The sequence below is a fragment of the Podarcis cretensis genome, assembly GCF_951804945.1.
Source record: "Podarcis cretensis genome assembly, chromosome: 3".
NCBI classification, from domain to species: Eukaryota; Metazoa; Chordata; class Lepidosauria; order Squamata; family Lacertidae; genus Podarcis; species Podarcis cretensis.
In genome coordinates, this window is record NC_137172.1 from 75,852,756 (window position 1) to 75,871,257 (window position 18,502).

The following is an 18,502-nucleotide window of genomic DNA, read 5'->3' on the forward strand; positions in this document are numbered from 1 at the left end:
TAGCAGACATGCATACCAACAAATTGAAAATCGGCAACCAATCATGCCTTTCCCCAATGGCTTTTGTAGTTTTAAAATAACCACATGACTGCCCGTATGGTTGTCCATTTATCATTGTCTGCTAATGCATAAAGAAAAGGAAAAGCTTTTTTAAATGGACAAAACTGTTCCAAGAATAAGGAGTGGGGACAGGTTTTCTGGGTGTCGTAGGAGGATCAAGCCTATCTATACCATGTACAGCTGCTTTCTGCTTGAAGCTAGAAGAACCCTTTCTGCTCCCTCCCACCCAATCCCTCTAGTGAAGAGAACTGAATGTTTGGGTAGAGAACGCCAAAGATGTTTCCAGAGCAGCCCCACTGCTTTAGAAACATTCTTATAGGTGTGCGCACAGGGTGTGCCAGGTGAACCCAAGTATACCCTAATGTTGTATGGAGTGGCAACCCAGCTCCCTCAGCTGTCACAACCGTATGTAGAAGGGAGGAGGATGGAAGAAGATAGGAGAGAAACATGGGCAGAATGGAAGGAATAGATCTGCAGTCTCTGCCTGCATCTGTCTATGGTGGTGAATGGGGCATGGGCCACAAGCTGAAATAATAAGAGTGGAGGAATGTGTCTGTATTTTTTAATTTTTATTTTTTATGTAAAGTTTAGTTGTTAATTAAAAAAATTAAGCTTTGTTTGATTAATTAAAAAAATGCCCTCTTTGATCATGCATTCAACCACTTTAAAAGAAAAAATCCCTGAGTGCACACCCTAATGAATATAAATGCTGATGGTATATATTTTTAGAAATAACTGTTGAAATACAGTACAGTACCAAGAATGTGAAACAGAAAGGTGGAGGAATGATCTATGGGAAGGGCTATCTATCTATCTATCTATCTATCTATCTATCTATCTATCTATCTACAGTATCTCTATCTATCTATCTATCTATCTATCTATCTATCTATCTATCTATCTCTTGTCAAGCCCCGACCACTGTTGTGAGTCGCAAAACAGTGGGAGAATAACAAGACTGAAACAACCCCCTCCCCAATGTAGGGAAGACTGAAACAACCCCCTCCCCAATGTATACTCAACTAACTGACCAATCACGTCGGTTCTGCCCCTCCCCCCACAAAAGTCCTGGGTATGTCCATGTAGGCAAGTTAATATTCCAGTCGCCCCCGCACACACATTCGGACCCGTTTGCAATATAAAGCCCCTTACTCTCTGAGTAGACGTGTAATAGGATTGTGCTGTTAAATGCTTTTCAACCCCAAAATAGTTTTCTGTTGCATTGCATTGTTCTTTAAGGATACTGTAGAGTCTGGGCATTTTGTAAACTGCTCCATCATATACCTGAAACATAGCTGACAACTTTTCCCCTTTCTTGCGAGGAATCCTATTCGAAAAAAGGGAAACGTTGACAGCTATGACCTGGAAACCGGTATATGGAGGTTAAAATAAGGAAGAAGTGCCTTCAGCATGGCGCAGTTGCGGGGCCGGGCAGCGGTGGCAAGCGGGAGTGTGTTGAGGCAGTCAATACGGCAGCGCAATAAAAATCAAACTCGGAAAGTATTGGCAAGCGAAGGGCATAAGCTTCCGCCGAGCGTCGTCTCCCGTCTGAGCATGCGCGCTTCCCGCGGCGCTTCATGTCCGTTTCCCCCTTCGCTCTGTGGCCTGCTTCGGGAGACTGGCGCATGCGTGCTGAAGAGGAAGCGATTCATCCCCACGGTTCCAGGAGTGGGACCCGGACCGGCTGCGGCCCCGCCGCTGGGGCGATGGGCTGAGCCTGAGCTGGGGAAGTCCGCAGTTGCCGGCGGGCAACGGGCGGCCAGGCGTCGGCGGCGTCGGCGTCTCCTCCTCGTCCTCCTGTCCGAGGATGGAGAGAGCCATGGAGCAGCTCAACCGCCTCACCAGGTCCCTGCGCCGCGCCCGCACCGTCGAGCTGCCCGAAGGTGAGCGGAGGGGGGCGGCAGGGGAGGGGGGGGGGGGCTTGGCGGATACCGGGGAGCAAGCGCTGGATGGAAGGCGGCGAGCGGGGACCTCGATGAGGGCTGGCAGCTTGGATAGGAGGAAGCATCCCCTGGGGAGAAGAGAAAGGACGAGGGGACACTTCCTCAGTCCAGGAGCCTCGAGGCTTTACGGGGCAAAAGTTGTGGCCTCTAGCCTCGGAGCCCTTTCCTCCTAATGCCGGGTGTACACGTAGGGAGCCTACTCTCGCCGGCGTTGCTTCTTTAGGAGGGGGATGCACTCTGTGCGTGCTCAGAGGCGCTCTGGCGACTGTTCCCGGGTTCCAGCCGGTGGTGATCTCTTGAGAGCGAGCCCAGAGCAGAGCTGGAAGCATGTGTGTGTGTGCGCGTGCGAGATGGATCTGTTTCCAGAGGGTTTCTCTTCGAGAGCGGCCGGAGTGTCGCTCCAAGAATCAGGGTTTCAACAAGGGATGTGTTTCTGCTGCCAGGTTTCAGGGCTAGTGGCACATGTGTGGTATATACAATAAGGTTTTTGGGTCCGGTCCTTGCTGTTTTTTCAGACGAGGGTGGACAGACTTCAGGCATGCCAGATCTGCTTGGTTTGTTTTTGTACTAAAAACCCAGGACCTACCAAACAGTTAGGCGCAGAAGACAAGCAGTTCTACATAAAGAACAGAGTGCCTCTGAGCATATTCTGAACCTAGGAATTTTCTTTCCATATCAGAACGGGACTGAGTTTAGTCCTTTCACATACATTCCAACCCTAGTTTGTTTTCTTCATTTCAGTAGCCTAGTGAAAATGTGTTTTATTAATGCTGCTGGGAAACAGTGTTGTTAAAGGGCTTCCTAATCTGCCTACAAAGTATAAGCATCATCCTAGCAACTGTGAGCAACTGTTTTCCAGGGCATACAGGGAATAGGAGTATGTAAGGATGCAGTCTGGGTTTCTTCTAGTAATCAATATTTAATAGTATGACTACTGACAAAAATCATGCTGATGTGTTCTATGAGTTACAAGCTTGAGTAATGGTCAGGTGGTGGTATGGGATGTTAGAAGGCAAGTGAAAGGTGGAATTAAGAGTAGAATATTTTGCTAAGTTTGTACCTCCATATGTGACATAATTATAATTTAATTTCTACACAGATAACGAAACTGCTGTTTACACTTTAATGCCAATGGTAATGGCTGACCAACATAGGTGAGTCTTCATATCTAAACAGTGGATCTACAGTAGCACCATTTTTTTATAGTGTGGTACATTTGTTTCATTTTGAAATCAGGTCAGGTTTTTTTTGCCCTAATAGTACCAGGCCTGAAACTTACTGTTTTTCATGAGCAAGCATAAACAAGCTGGATGAAAGGCTTTTTGGCCAAGCTGAGTTCAGAAGAAACACACATTTTAAATCAACTGTGTTTCTCTAGTGATATTTCTCCCAAAGCAGAGCAATTCTTTATTAGTAACTACACACACGGGGTCAGTGTATAGCCCTTGCCCAATTTCCTAGTACAGGATACAATTTACACAAGGATGATTCGAACTCATTTCCAAATAATAAGTACCTATATGATTTGAGGGAGAAGAAAGAAATTGAAGAAGAAAGAGGAAACTAAATTAGAAATAATAATTTTCTAGTGAATACTTATGTTGTACAAATTGACTCACTTTTTTAGGATTGATGTTTAAACTTCAGAGGCTTAACAGGTAATGCATTCAATAGTGACATGAAAATAGATCATTTTCTTTTTAGAAAGTCAATTTACCTAATTTCTATGTGCAGCTATGGGAGCATAAATTCTCTTGAAGTATTTCTACTGAAGCTATTTGAATTTGGCTGGGTATCTGTGTTTATATTGTGTAGTAGGTTGGAGTTTCTGTTTTCTTCTTCAGTAATGTGGCACACACAGCAGACATCTGCCCGCTATTACGAGTAGTTGAAAACACAGATATTTTGCTAAATAAAATGAACTTTTTGCTTTAGATCTGTTTCAGAGTTGCTGTCAAATTCAAAGTTTGATGTCAATTATGCATTTGGACGTGTGAAGAGGAGCTTGCTTCATATTGCAGCTAAGTAAGCCAACTTTCCAAAGCCCGGGGAATGTTACAGTGTAAAAGGCAGATTTACATTAGTTTTCTAGATGGCTGTTTCTTGCTTTCAGTTTATTACTATTTTTGCCTGTCATGTTGAATGTGCTTGGCTTGGCAGTAATGGTGCATATAAAACATAAGAAAGAACCCTGTTGTTGCCATAACAAATGCTTATCTAGTACAGCACTTTGTGATCCCAGCAGCTGGTATTCAGGACTAATCCAGCTATCATTCCTAGTAGCTATAGATGGTGTTACCGTCCATGGATTTGTCTAATCCCTAAAACCACAGAGCCTAGGACTTGCCAATCAGAAGGTCAGCGGTTTGAATTCTCGCGATGGGGTGAGCTCCTGTTGCTCAGTCCCTGCTCCTGCCAACCTAGCAGTTCGAAAGCACGTCAAAGTGCAAGTAGATAAATAGGTACCGCTCCAGCGGGAAGGTAAACGCCGTTTCCGTGCGCTGCTCTGGTTCGCTAGAAGCGGCTTAGTCATGCTGGCCACATGATTCGGAAGCCGTACGCCGGCTCCCTCAGCCAGTAAAGCAAGATGAGCGCCGCAACCCCAGAGTTGTCCACGACTGGACCTAACAGCCAGGGGTCTCTTTACCTTTAAGTTGGAGGCTACAGTGTGTGGTTCATGTTTTCCACTATATAGATTAGTTTCCCCCAACTTGGTGCTCTCCAGACAGTTTTGGACTATGGTCATTGATTAGAGATTATGGGAGTTGGGCTATAATTCCCATCATCCCTCACCATTGGCCATGCTGACTGCGGTAGATGGGAATTGTAGTTCAACCTTGGCAGGGCCACAGGTTAACATTGATTCTGCTTTACATAATGCTGTTTGTATTGGAAGTTATCTTTTTCTAGTCAAGCTGCTTTAACCTTTTGTTAAAACCTTTCTAACCTCTTTCCACAGCTGTGGATCAGTTGAATGCCTAGTTCTGCTGTTAAAGAAAGGTGCAAACCCTAACTATCAAGACATTTCAGGGTGCACGTCGCTTCATTTGGCTGCTAGAAATGGGTAAGAGATGCAGCTTTTTACATTTAGCTTTTTATTCCTAAATTGAATAGTCTTTCAATAATAGTAGTTCTTCTGTCGTACAGAAACTCTGTAGCCAAGCAAAAGCCACATTTGTTTCATTGCTCCACAGACTGAATTGGGAGTCACAAGTGGCTTTTGTGGCTATGAGTGCTTGTGCCCAGCTATGGTTAGCTGTTTGGACCAGGAGAGCCTGGTCTTAGTTGTTTATGTTCTAGTTATCTTTTGCCCTGATATACATTTAATAAACAACATAAGTTCAGTTTGTGTAATTTTTTTTTTAAATGAAAAGAATAATGAAAGTCAGGTCTCCAGGTACACAGACCACCCTACGGAATGCCTAGCTTGCAAAATATGTAATTTGCTTTTTAAGGGGGCAGTCGCTAATCATGCCATGTGCAATAAATTTCCAGCCCTAAGAAACTAGGGAGGAAGCTGAGGAAGTCTTGTTTTATTGGGCTTGTGGCCAATATGTAATTTGTTTTCCGCACAGCCAGAAGAAATGTATGAGCAAGCTGCTAGAGTACAGTGCTGATGTCAACATTTGTAATAATGAGGGCCTGACAGCAGTAAGTCGTGCAATTTTGTTCCTATTACCCTTCACTTAAATATTGCCATTCTATGATCATCCCTAAACTTGCTTTTTTCACTGCTTGACCTTCTTCTGATAATCAAGAAATGTAATGAGCTGTACTTACAGTCCTTGGTAGTTAATGGAAATAATACATCTTGTGTTCTGAAAATTGTATTTCTGGCTGGTGATGCTGAATTGCTGTTTAATCTGTAAAATATGTTCATGTGCGCCGGGTTGTACTATTTAAAAATGCAGCCTTCTGCAGTGACTTCTTACTGTAAAGATTTGACTTGGCATGTGATGTGAAACTAATGTCATAATATACATTGATGCATGGACTGGTGCAGCAATTTCCCTCCATCCATTATGCTCAAAATTTTGTGCTGTTTTGTTTTTTAGATCACCACCACCAAATCCTTAGTCTTTTACCTTATTTGAAGTAAAATACAACTATGAGAGGTTAATAATAATAATAATAATAATAATAATAATAATAATAATTTATTTATTCCCCGCCCATCTGGCTGGGCCTCCCCAGCCACTCTGGGCAATTTCCATAGAAACCAAAAATACAGTAAAATATCACACGTTAAAAACTTCCCTGAACAGGGCTGCCTTAAGATGTCTTCTGAATGTCAGGTAGTTGTTTATCGCTTTGACATCTGCTGGAAGGGCGTTCCACAGGGCGGGCGCCACTACCGAGAAGGCCCTCTGCCTGGTTCCCTGTAGCTTTGCTTCTCGCGATGAGGGAACCACCAGAAGGCCCTCAGCGCTGGACCTCAGCGTCCGGGCAGAATGATGGGTTGGAGACGTTCCTTCAGGTATACTGGACCGAGGCCGTTTAGGGCTTTAAAGGTCAGCACCAACACTTTGAATTGTGCTCGGAAACGTACTGGGAGCCAATGTAGGTCTTTCAAGACCGGTGTTATGTGGTCTCGGCGGCCGCCCCCAGTCACCAGTGTAGCTGCCGCATTCTGGATTAGTTGTAGTTTCCGAGTCACCTTCAAAGGTAGTCCCACGTAGAGTGCATTGCAGTAGTCCAAGCGGGAGATAACCAGAGCATGCACCACTCTGGCGAGACAGTCCGCAGCAGCCTACATACCAGATGGAGCTGGGAAACAGCTGCCCTGGACACAGATTTGACCTGTGCCTCCATGGACAGCTGTGAGTCCAAAATGACTCCCAGGCTGCGCACCTGGTCCTTCAGGGGCACAGTTACCCCATTCAGGACCAGGGAATCCTCCACACCTGCCCGCCTCCTGTCCCCCAAAAACAGTACTTCTGTCTTGTCAGGATTCAACCTCAATCTGTTAGCCACCATCCATCCTCCAACCGCCTCCAGACACTCACACAGGACCTTCACCGCCTTCACTGGTTCTGATTTAAAAGAGAGGTAGAGCTGGGTATCATCCGCATACTAATGAACACCCAGCCCAAACCTCCTGATGATCTCTCCCAGCGGCTGCATGTAAATGTTGAAAAGCATGGGGGAGAGGAGAGAACCCTGAGGCACCCCACAAGTGAGAGCCCAGGGGTCTGAACACTCATCCCCCCCCACTTTCTGAACACGGCCCAGGAGGAAGGAGCGGAACCACTGTAGGACAGTGCCCCCAGCTCCCAGCCCCTCAAGACGGTCCAGAAGGATGTTATGGTCGATGGTATCAAACGCCGCTGAGAGATCCAGCAGAACTAGGAAACAGCTATCACCTTTGTCCCTAGCCCGCCGGAGATCATCAACCAGTGCGACCAAGGCAGTTTCAGTCCCATGATGAGGCCTGAATCCCGACTGGAAGGGATCCAAATGGTCCGCTTCTTCCAGGCATGCCTGGAGTTGTTCGGTAACCGCTCGCTCAATCACCTTGCCCAAGAATGGAAGATTTGAGACTGGGCGATAGTTGGCCATCGTGGCCACATCTAAAAATGGTTTTTTAAGAAGTGGTTTAATAACCGCCTCTTTCAGCGGGTCTGGGAAGGCTCCCTCACGGAGGGAAGCATTCACCACCCCACGAAGCCCATCGCCCAGTCCTTCCCAGCTAGCTTTTATAAGCTAGGATGGGCAAGGATCCAGGAGACAGGTGGTTGGTTTCACTCGTCCAAGCAGCCTGTCCACATCCTCGGAGGTAACAGATTGGAATTGATTCCACTCAACTTGACTAGACAGAACTGTAGCACTCTCCCGCCCCGGCCCTGCTCCCACAGTGGAGTCTACTTCTTCCCGAATCTGAGCGATTTTATCTGCAAAAAACTTTGCAAAATCATTGCAGGAGAACATGTGGCCCGTACTGGGCCCCGATGTTGCAGGTGGTTCCGCTAAATTGTGAACCACCTGAAAAAGTCTCCTGCTGCTGTTTTCTGCAGATGCAATAGAGGCGGTGAAGAAATTCTTCTTCGTCGTCACTATCGCCACTTGGTAGGCTCGACGTTGAGCTCTAACCTGTGTCCGGTCAGATTCGGAATGAGTTATCCGCCACCGGCGCTCTAGCCGTCTCAACGATTGTTTCATTGCCCTCAGATCCGTGGAAAACCACGGGGCTGTCCGGGCTCCATGCAATCGGAGAGGGCGCTTCGGAGCCAAACAGTCAATAGCCCTGGTTAACTCCACATTCCAGCGGGCCACCAGGGAATCAGCTGAAAGGCCATCAACATGGGATAAAGCTTCCCCTACCACTCTCTGAAAACCATTTGGATCCATTAAGTGGCGGGGGCGGACCATCTGAATTGGTCCCACCTCCCTGCAGAGGGGATGGGTCGCAGAGAAGTCCAGTTGCACCAGGAAGTAATAATGGTTTTGCCATGAACACTTGAGCTGGGAATCAGAGTGACTGTTGTTTGCAGGTGCTCTGAGTGCCTTAAGACAGTGGCCTCCAAACAAGCCACTGGCCACCAGAGGGAAGTGCCTGTGAGGAGGGGAATGCCAGCTTAACTGCTACTGGGCAAAGGCTCTTGAAGGGGCTTTGCCCAATGATGCTTGGGCAAGAAGTTTCTCTGTGTGACTTCTCTATTACACTGCCCCCTCGTCTTCAGCAGCAGTCTCTCTTGGCAGAATCCAGGAGAGAGTGGTGGAGAGGATGTGGGGAGCAGTGGATTGGCAGAATCTTCTGGTCTCAATAAGCAGTAACACCACTGTAAGCAACAGTGCAGTGCTCAACCTCCTGCATTGTGACTACAAGCGAGCCTCTCCCACTGTCCCTTTCTGGTCTGGAGCTGGAAAGGTTGATGGCTGGGCCTTTTCCTGGTCTGGCTGCCAAGCTCCAGCCTTCCTCCCGATCTCAGAACTGCAGAGGTGGCGGGGATAACTGTTGCAATGATTTCCATCCAACTCTGCAGCTTTAAAGTTGGGTAAAGTTTGCTCATCAATCTCCCCTGCCTTAGCACTGCTAAGGAATAGAACAGGCATGCTGCTGAATATTAGTTTCCTTGGGTGGGGTAGCAAGCATTGTTGGAACAGCTGGGCTAGGTAGATGTTCGGTTTTACCTAGCAAGGACTCTGTATAAAGACAGACAAGGGCAACTGCAGAAGTTGGATGTCATTAAACTCTTGCTATTCATTCTAGATGAAAAGAGTTTGCAATGTGAGTATGGGCATTCAAAGAGCCTGTGTGGCATACTGGATAGAGTGTTGGACTTGGGAGAAGCTCACTTGAAGCTCACTAGACCAATGATCTTAGGCTAGTCACTGTGCCAGCCTAACCTAACTCATGTTACTGTAGTGTTCATAAAATATTGTGCTTGTGTAGAGAATACCATGTACAGCAGGTTTGGAGAAAGGTGGGATATAAATTTAAGGTAATTTAAAAAACAACCCCATAGTGTTCCTGGAGTATCCCCTCTTTCATAGGGTATGTCTTAGATTGCAACCCTCTGCATGCATGTTGGAATCTGGATGTCCTGTGTTTCTGGTATATTCGTTTTCCTAAAGGAAGAGGAAAATGTGTTCCTTGCCTGGTGCAGGTTTCTGTGAGTCCCTCTTTCATGCATTGTTGGAAATTTCAAGTTATTCAGAGTGCTTGTTTATGCAGTACTCATGAATATTAAGCCACTGATTGGCACCTAAATCCCTTTTATAGGATTGCAAATAACATTAATACTAATATTTCCCTTTCCCTCAAATTTCATTATTTAGATTTATTGAATTTACTTGCTGAATGCGGCGTTTTGTTTTGTTTTTCGTATCCAGATCCATTGGCTTGCTGTGAATGGGCGGACAGAATTGCTTCACGATCTTGTACAGCATGTTACCAATGTAGATGTTGAAGATGCGATGGGGCAGACAGCACTTCATGTGGCTTGCCAAAATGGCCACAAGACGGTAGGCTAATGAGCAAAACTTACAGTTTTAAGGGCTTGCAATGTAAGTATTTTGTGGCAAAGAGGCCCATTAACAGGAAACATCAGGTGTTTGGACTCTCAACTGATGGTACTCCTAAGGAATTGCTTGTTCTTGTAGTTCTTTCACTTCTGCTTAGAAACGGCTTTATAGTGCAGCTGATTCCATAGTAGGCTAATGAGTTACTTAGGAGATGACATATTTTTCTGCAGCGTTGTTTCATGAACGCTTTTTACAAAAGTTAATTAATTGGGACCAGTCTAATAATTAGGAATACATAGTTTATTTTAATAGGCTTTGGTTGGAAACTAGATTTATACACATACTTAATGACATATTCTACAAGGGCCCAAATTCAGTTGGGTGAAATTCAGTTGTTAATTCAGAATTGGTCCCCTTGAAATTAGTGAATAATAAATCTCTGCTGTTAAACTTGAAAATGTAGGTGGGAGACAAATTAAATCTGTAAGCTTAACTATTTTTTTAAAAAAATATGCCGCTGTAAATGATATTTTTTCTGCTTTTTTTTGGGGGGGGTAACTTAAAGAAGTAACAGTACAATCCTAGATGTGTATACTTGGAAGTAAGTTGCATTGAATTCCCTGGGGCTTAATCCTAAATAAATGAGATAGGAATGCAGCTCAATAGTGCATATTTGTAGATTAACTTCATTCAGTTTTTTTCTTCTTCCCAAAAGACAGTTCAATGTCTTCTGGATAGCGGTGCAGATATAAACAGGCCCAACGTTTCGGGAGCAACTCCACTCTACTTTGCTTGCAGGTATGATTTGTTTTTGTTTTTAAATTATTTTATTAAATATTGGAAGTTCATAATATCTGAGGAAATCAGGGGAATGTTGACTTAGGTTTGCAAAATCTGTTCTTCACCACGAGGAATAACCTGAATAACCTTGCATTAATCACTCTCTTGGCCTCCTTGAACCTGTTAATCTTGCATGGTACTGAATCAGGCTGTTGGCACACATAGCCTGGTAGTGGGTGCTCTGACTAACGCAGAGGTCTTTCCTGGCCTTGCTAACAGAGGTTCTTTCAAATGCAGATGCCACAGTTTGCTGCTGGGACCTTGTACATGCCAACCAGGTGCTCTGCCACTGAGTTAACAGAACTATGGTTCTTCCTGGCTGGAGCTTAATTTTTTATTTAATGCCATAATCAAAGTATGATGTAGACCATGGGTAGGCAAACTAAGGGCTGCGGGCCAGATCAGGCCCAACTGCCTTCTGGATCCTGCCCGTGAACGGTCTGGGGATCACCAGCACAGGCGTTCTTTCCCTCTCCCTCCCTCTCCCTCACACAGCTGCGGTGGCACCTCCTCCCTCCCTCCTCCTGGCTTCTCCCTGCCCTGCCTAGAGGAGAAAGGGGGCTGGGCTTTGTTGGTGTCACCAGCAGCAGCACTTGAGCGGCTGCCATTTTAAGCAGCCCCTCTCTGGGGCCCTTTTGTGAGCCGCTCATCGTCCCTCTGCTGCTGCCAGCCCCTGCCGCTTGCAAGACACAGGTACACAGATACCGGGGCTCATGGTGCTCTTGCATCATTCCCCCCCCCAAAAAAAATATAGTCCGGCCCACCACAAGGTTTGAGGGACAGTGGACCAGCCCCCTGCTGAAAAGGTTTGCTGACCGCTGATGTAGATCATTACACTGTACTGAGGATTTATAAATATTATAAACATTGAAACAGCACTCACTCAGTGTTTTTCATTGTATTCTCTTCAAATGCATTAAACTTCTTAGGGAGGGGTGCATGGGTGGAATATGGGATCTTCTTTCCCTCAGTCCAAGGTTTAAACATCCCAAGAAAATCATATCTAGGAGGTCTTGAAGCCTTATGTTTTCTTCTTTTGAAAATGTTTATTTCCCCCTCCTTTTGGTTGTAAGCACCATTTATATTTGAAAGCTAGACAGAATTTATAAACACCTTGCTTCTATTTGCTGATCCAAACAATTCCCTTGCTGCTTCTGATTTATATTTAGAAAATCTTGAATACCCTTCAGTCAAGTGCCCTTAATACTTCTTTCATTTTTGAAATATTGCGTGGATTCAGGAAGGAAGGCTAATAGAACATGCACTGAATGAATCTTATAACTTCTTTATGATTTATTTAGCCACGGCCAAAGAGACACTGCACAGATCCTTTTGCTGAGAGGGGCCAAATATTTGCCAGACAAAAACGGGGTCACACCACTTGATCTCTGTGTACAGGTACAAATTTGCTTCAGGTTTACATATCTTGCTTAAAACTACTGTTGAGTGCCATTGTAACCTTTTCCTGTTAGTTGGAGGGTGTTGTTGGAAGGTGGTGTTGTAAGTGGCTGTTGTTTCCTGTTTCTGTGCAACGGTAAAAATTATGTCTCTTCTCCACTTTCCCCTTTGCCCAAGCAGAATGTGTAGGTTTCTGATGCAAGAGGAGCATATTCATTGTACCACAGGGAGATGCATGACTTGCCCTCCATGTATTTGTTTGGGCCTGGAAACATGGAAAGAGGATTTATGAGTCACTTGTGCGTCATGTGTTAGTTCCACATCCTAATATACAAAGCCCTAATTAGATTAAATGCCTCCAGTTAGAGGCTTCTGTGTTGTGTGCAGCACCTGTGATATTACTGAAGCTAAGCAGATGTTAAATTCTTATGAAGTAACGCTTAGAACTCAAATCTGAATGCCGGGAGTAATTGTGTGCAGAGTTCTGCCTTGAATGATATTTCATTTAATCCTAGTCAATGAAATAAATGATCACAAGGAACTCAGGTCCCCCCATCAATGCTGAATTCAGCCATTAATGTATTCATTAAAAAATGCCACACTGGAGTTTTAAGTCCAACATTTTATATTAATTAAGCTTTTTATTATTTTACGGCATTTATACTGCTTTACATATACACAATATCCAAAGTAGTGTACAGTCGTACCCCGGAAGTCGGAACAGAATCCGTTCCACTTCCAAAACATTTGGAAACCAAAGCATGGCCTGCAAAATTAGTTCACAAACTGGAACAGTCACTTCCGGATTTGTGGCATTCAGGAGGCAAAACGTTCAAGAACTAAGCTGTTTGAAAACCAAGGTACGACTTTATAGCATTGTTAAGATGTAGCATAATCAGTAAAATTATGTAAAATCTTAGGACAACCACAATCACAATAGTAATCACAATAAAACAAAATCTTCAGTATCCTCTAGTTGGCAAATGTCTGTATCAACAAGCATGTTTTTAGCATGTGTAGAAAACATAGACATCACCTGCCATATCTCCTTATGAAGGCTGCTCCACATTTTCTTGGTGTTCTGGAGATGAATTTCTAAGGGTTGTGGTATCACCAAGAGAGTCACACCTGCTTATCTCAGTGCACAAGCAGGTCTATAAGTAAGGTGTGTTTTCTTTGGGGAGCCAAGTTGTTTAGTTTTCACAATAGAAAGTTCTATAAGGTCCAGATTCAAAGCCAGTTTACACAGTAATTTGGAGTAGAAGTTCTTTATGTGGTAGGAAACAAGCACAAATTGTGCTAATGGGTCCTTGACTCCTCTTCCCACCCTAAAATACATTATTTGATCTGAGCCTCTATATTCTCTCACACAAATGGACTTCCCTAACTTAAGAGTTGAAAAGGGAAGCTTCAGTATTGAGATATGAGTTAGAACACTTACCCCTATTTTTCACTGCTATTGGTTTTTTTAATTGATCTTGCTTCCTAGTAGCATACCCCTTTAAAATTGTATCTATGTTTGTGTTTCATTTAATGCTCAATGTATTTCAGTTACGCCATTTCCTGAAGGATATGATTTCAATTATTGCTTAAATAAAAATCCTCTCTTTTTCAGGGTGGCTATGGAGAGACTTGCGAAATCCTGATACAGCATCATCCTAGACTTTTCCAAACAATTATTCAAATGACACAGAATGAAGAACTTAGAGAAAACATGGTGAATTCAGTTATCTTCTGATGTTTAGTCTCCAACCCAATGTGTTAATCAGTTAGGTTTTGCAAATTACAGCAGTTTTTTTTATTTAAAAAAAGTTTTATTGGTTTTTAAACAAATACAAAAGCAAGAACTATTACCCACTTACCCAGCATTACATCTAATAGTGTTTGCTCTATCCGTTGACGTTAGACATAAGCTTACAGAGTCAGTGTTCAAACATAATACTTATCGTAACCTCTCCACCAGGAAGATTGAGCAGTTGGTATAACAAGGTCTTGATTTTGGTTGCTAACATAGTTAAAGAAAGAGGTCCACATTTCTTGGAAGTTGTCTCTTTTAGTTATGCATTTAATAGCCCTCGTGTGTCTGGTGAGATGCTCAAACATTGCCGCATCCCATATATTACTTTAAAAACTATAGCAGTTTGGTGATAGCCCTACTTGTGTTAGAAATTATTGGTTGACATTGGTTGGTTGGTTGGTTTAACATTTTAAATTACTGTCTGGTGTGATCAAAAATTTTGTGACTGTTCCCCCCCTCCTGTATCTAGTTACGGCAGGTCCTAGAACACTTGTCTCAGCAGAATGAAAACCAGTACCTTAAAATTTTGACTAGTCTTGCTGAGGTGGCTACAACAAATGGTCACAAACTACTCAGGTAAGTTGGGCCCTCACCACAAATAATTTATTCTCTTAGGTTTCCTGTGTGTGTCTGTGTGTGTGTGGTTTTTCTCCTGCGATGGAATATTTTAACTCCCACCAAAGCACATTTACTTAAACATAGGTTGAAAGGTGCTGACTAACTTGCTTAACCTTCTTAAGTCTTTGCTGCTGTCAGCCAGAAGAAACAAAGCAGGCCGGCCAAATGTGCAACTACATTGGTGGCATTTGTGTACGTGGATACGCAAGATGTACCGTTTCTGCCTGTGTCACTCCTCCTGCCCCATGGTCATTTGGAAAGAGAAAATAGTATGGCAATTGATTGGGTGGCCTGATCCCATGACCTAAATTCCCTGTTTATAAAATGCGGAGTTGAGCGAACAAAACAGGACGTCTAAACAATTGATAGGCTGAAGAGCAGAACTGTGGTGCTTTGCCAGTGGAGAATTGATGGGTCTGTGGCTGTAGCTATTTTGAAGATTTTGATTTGGGTCATAAGGAAGTCTCTCCGTTATATTGAAGCATTTCGTGGCTTGTGCTTTCCAGCTTGTCAAGTAATTATGAAGCTCAAATGAAGAGCCTGCTGAGAATCGTGAGGATATTTTGTCATGTCTTTCGACTTGGGCCATCCACTCCCAATAATGGAAATGACATGGGGTACAATGGAAATAAAACTCCAAGAAGCCAAGTGTTCAAGGTCAGAAAAGTAGTTGACGTTATTAGGAAGATAGACCTTAAAGAGATGAATTTCACAAAGCATGCATTCATTAATCAGGCATCTCATGAGGAGGACGTAAGTTTATTGATACCCATTTTAAGTTGGGACCACTTGCTTTTTCTTTATAATCAATGCTTAACTTAACTGATTGCCATATATTTCAAAATGTTTCTCATTTTATTTCCCTCGAGATCATCCTGTGTAGCATGAAACAGAGTGTCCTAAAAATTGCATATCCCTAATTGTATAAATACCATTGCTTCTGCTGAACTGTGATCGATATGATACCCATAGCTGTCAACTTACAGATTTGAAAATAAGGGACCAGCGGCCTCGAAAATAAGGGATCAGCAGCCAAAATAAGGGATTTTGCTTACCCGACTCCTCACGGTGCACCCATGAGGGGGAAAAGGGAGAGACGGACACGCGGCAGCTCGTGCACGCTCTCTCTCGCACGGCGGAGGACCCCAAGCTGCTGCTTCCCTCCCGAGCTGGGTGAGCTTGAAACCCGGGAAAATTAAGGGACATCATGAATAAGGGACAGCAGCGGGACACGGCACTGGGATAAGGGAGTTTCCCGCCAAATAAGGGACGGTTGACAGCTATGATGATAGCCTTACTTTAGGAAACACTTGGAATTTTGTGTGCTTGATTTTTCTGAAAAGCCCTCATGTTGTGTTTATAGAGAGACTGAACAAGTGGGGCTACTGAGGTCGAGACCTTGTTGCTAAACTGTAGACCTTTTTAGTTATGGATCTCTTTTTCCTCTTTTCATAAAATCTAAGGTCATTTTCTTGCACATGTATGAGTGGAAGGAGAGCTGCTTTTCTTTGCTGCCTCTGAGAAATGTGTGGGTACCACAACCACATGGACAATCTTTATCACAAGAGTTTTCTTACTCAAAAGGCTTCAAATACTGTCCCCATATTTGCTATGGTGGAAGTCAATCCTCTTTTTGCCCTTTTCCCTGTTACCGTATTTTTCGTCCCATAGGACGCACCTAGTTTTTTTTTGGAGGGAAATAAAGGAATTTCTCCCCCTTTATTTCCCCCCCAAAACCAGGTCGGGGAAACCGAACCAGGTTTAGGAACAGCGGGATGGCGGCGCTGCGCCTCCCTGCTGTCTCCCGAGCTTGTGGGGCTGGCCGATGCCTGCCTGGCACGTGGGGCACTCTGCTTCAGTGCACCCTGCCCTCCGGGCGGCAGGCTGCTATCCACAGTGTGGGGAGCCCTGCAGGGAACTCCTGCAGGGCTCCCCACGCTGCGGATGTCTGCCCGGCGTGAGGGGCACTCTGCTTCAGGGCGCCTCTTGCGCCGGGCGGCAGGCTGCTATCCACAGCGTGGGGAGCCCTGCGGGGAACTCCCGCAGGGCTGCCTAGGCTGCGGATGTGTTCCCGAAGCGCCAGGCGCTCTGCTTTCAGCGTGCCCGGCGCTCCGGGAAACAGGCTGCTATCCGCAGCCTAAACAGCCCTGCGAGAACTCCCGCAGGGCTGCCTAGGCTGCGGATGTCTTCCTGAAGCCTGGAGAGCGAGAGGGGTCGGTGCGCACTGACCCCTCTCGCTCTCCAAGCTTCAGCAAAAGCCTGCATTCGCCCCATAGGACGCACCCAGATTTCCGCTTCATTTTTGGAGGGGAAAAAGTGCTTCCTATAGGGTGAAAAATATGGTATATTTAGTGACACATAAGAAACAAGTATGGCAACTGCAACATTTCTTCATACAACTGTTAATATGGATATAATTATAGGCCTCCAAAACCTGTTGCCAAATTTGTCTTTCGGGACTACACAGTTTTTGAGCACACTCAAAACATATGAACTGCTATGTTAGTTAGTTCTTCATAGGAATAAGCTTATCATTGGGTCAGCAAGACTCACGGGTAGCAGATTATCTTGTCTGCGAGTTTAAAATCTTAGGGGGAAAAGAGAAAAAACCAGCAAGGGAGGGAGAAAGTAAATGTAAAAAGTTAATCCGTGCAAAACTATAGGAGAACAAGAGGAATAGGCAAAAATAACTTTCTTCTGGAAACACAAATAAATAGGAATTTGATAAAAAATCCTCTTTTTACATAAAAAAATAGAATTTTGTTTAGGAGTGAATACCTAAGAAATCTGAAGTATAAAATAAGGCATGCTTATTGGAAGCTTACATTTCCCTCTAAATCTTTAAAGTAACGTTTTCTGATTTTTGCTCTGGGATTCTTTCTGCAAAACCTCAAGCCTATTCACAGAAAAAGGGAAATATTTAAAGTGGTAGGAGTTTGTCTTGGTCACTTCTTACCTTGTGCTAACTTTAAGTTCTGGTCTGTGGTCGATTCAAGGCTATGACTGGATTCTGGTTGTCATTTGGTGCAGGGTGTGGTGTTCATAAAACCAGCATAACCCATAATGAAGGCTTGATTTATACCTTTGGGGATCTCTGTAGCCCTTCTATCTGCTTAGCAATAGTCTGCATACTAACTATTAGCAACAATATGAAATGATTTTTTTTGGCAAAACCATAATGTCAGCATGGCTTTTAATCAAATTGACTATTTTCCTTTGCAGATGCTCCATAGAGATTGAGGATATGGGAGAAAACTTGTTTCATTTTTTTAAAATATAGCTTTACTAGAATCCTAATAGCTTCCCTATAGTAATCTGCAAATACATCTATTGGTCTGCTTTAAATTCAGTTTCTCTTGTGCTTTGCAGCCTCTGGAATTACTCTGGCACTCATTAGATGAATGGTTAGCTCTAATATCTGCAGAGCTGATGAAAAACAAAAGAGACTCTGCCAATATCACTTCTATTTTACTGAAGCAAAAGGGACCAGATCAACAAGATGATGCTCCTACACATATATTTGATGTTGCCGCATCAGAGAAGAGCACAGCATTACCTATGGACATGGGGGACCCAAAAATGTATGAAGTCGGCAGTACGCAAGAAGCTTATGCAGATTGCCAGGATGTTATTTCCGTGACAGCAAACCGGCTGAGTGCTGTCATTCAAGCATTTTATATGTGTTGCTCCTGTCAGATGCCTCAAGGGTAAGAAGCCTCAGACTTGCACACCTTTTCTTTGACACATTCCAGATCCATAATGCTTTCTTTCTTTCTTTTTTCAAAAAAGGCTGAAATGTCGGCTGTAAACCTGAGGTTAGAAAAGGGATGGGAAGCCATGTTCTAGATTTTGTTGGACTCCAGTCCTGGCCAGCAAGGCT

General features: G+C 44.1%; 1 protein-coding gene across 2 annotated transcripts in view; it reads left to right on the top strand.

The window, feature by feature from the left end:
* The first annotated feature begins 1,707 nt into the window (after positions 1-1,707).
* Positions 1,708-18,502, top strand: part of HACE1 (HECT domain and ankyrin repeat containing E3 ubiquitin protein ligase 1) — a 38,870-nt gene continuing 22,075 nt past the window's right edge. Inside the window, exons 1-12 of one of the 2 annotated variants that reach the window (XM_079971604.1) lie at positions 1,708-1,943; positions 3,103-3,157; positions 3,939-4,028; positions 4,963-5,067; positions 5,579-5,654; positions 9,837-9,968; positions 10,684-10,766; positions 12,110-12,206; positions 13,822-13,923; positions 14,474-14,580; positions 15,129-15,375; positions 17,992-18,329. In XM_079971604.1, the coding sequence (XP_079827730.1) occupies positions 1,868-1,943; positions 3,103-3,157; positions 3,939-4,028; positions 4,963-5,067; positions 5,579-5,654; positions 9,837-9,968; positions 10,684-10,766; positions 12,110-12,206; positions 13,822-13,923; positions 14,474-14,580; positions 15,129-15,375; positions 17,992-18,329 (1,508 nt within the window). In that variant the 5' untranslated portion in view covers positions 1,708-1,867. The remainder of the gene's footprint in view (positions 1,944-3,102; positions 3,158-3,938; positions 4,029-4,962; positions 5,068-5,578; positions 5,655-9,836; positions 9,969-10,683; positions 10,767-12,109; positions 12,207-13,821; positions 13,924-14,473; positions 14,581-15,128; positions 15,376-17,991; positions 18,330-18,502) is intronic. The other variant, XM_079971605.1, reaches the window with a different exon arrangement.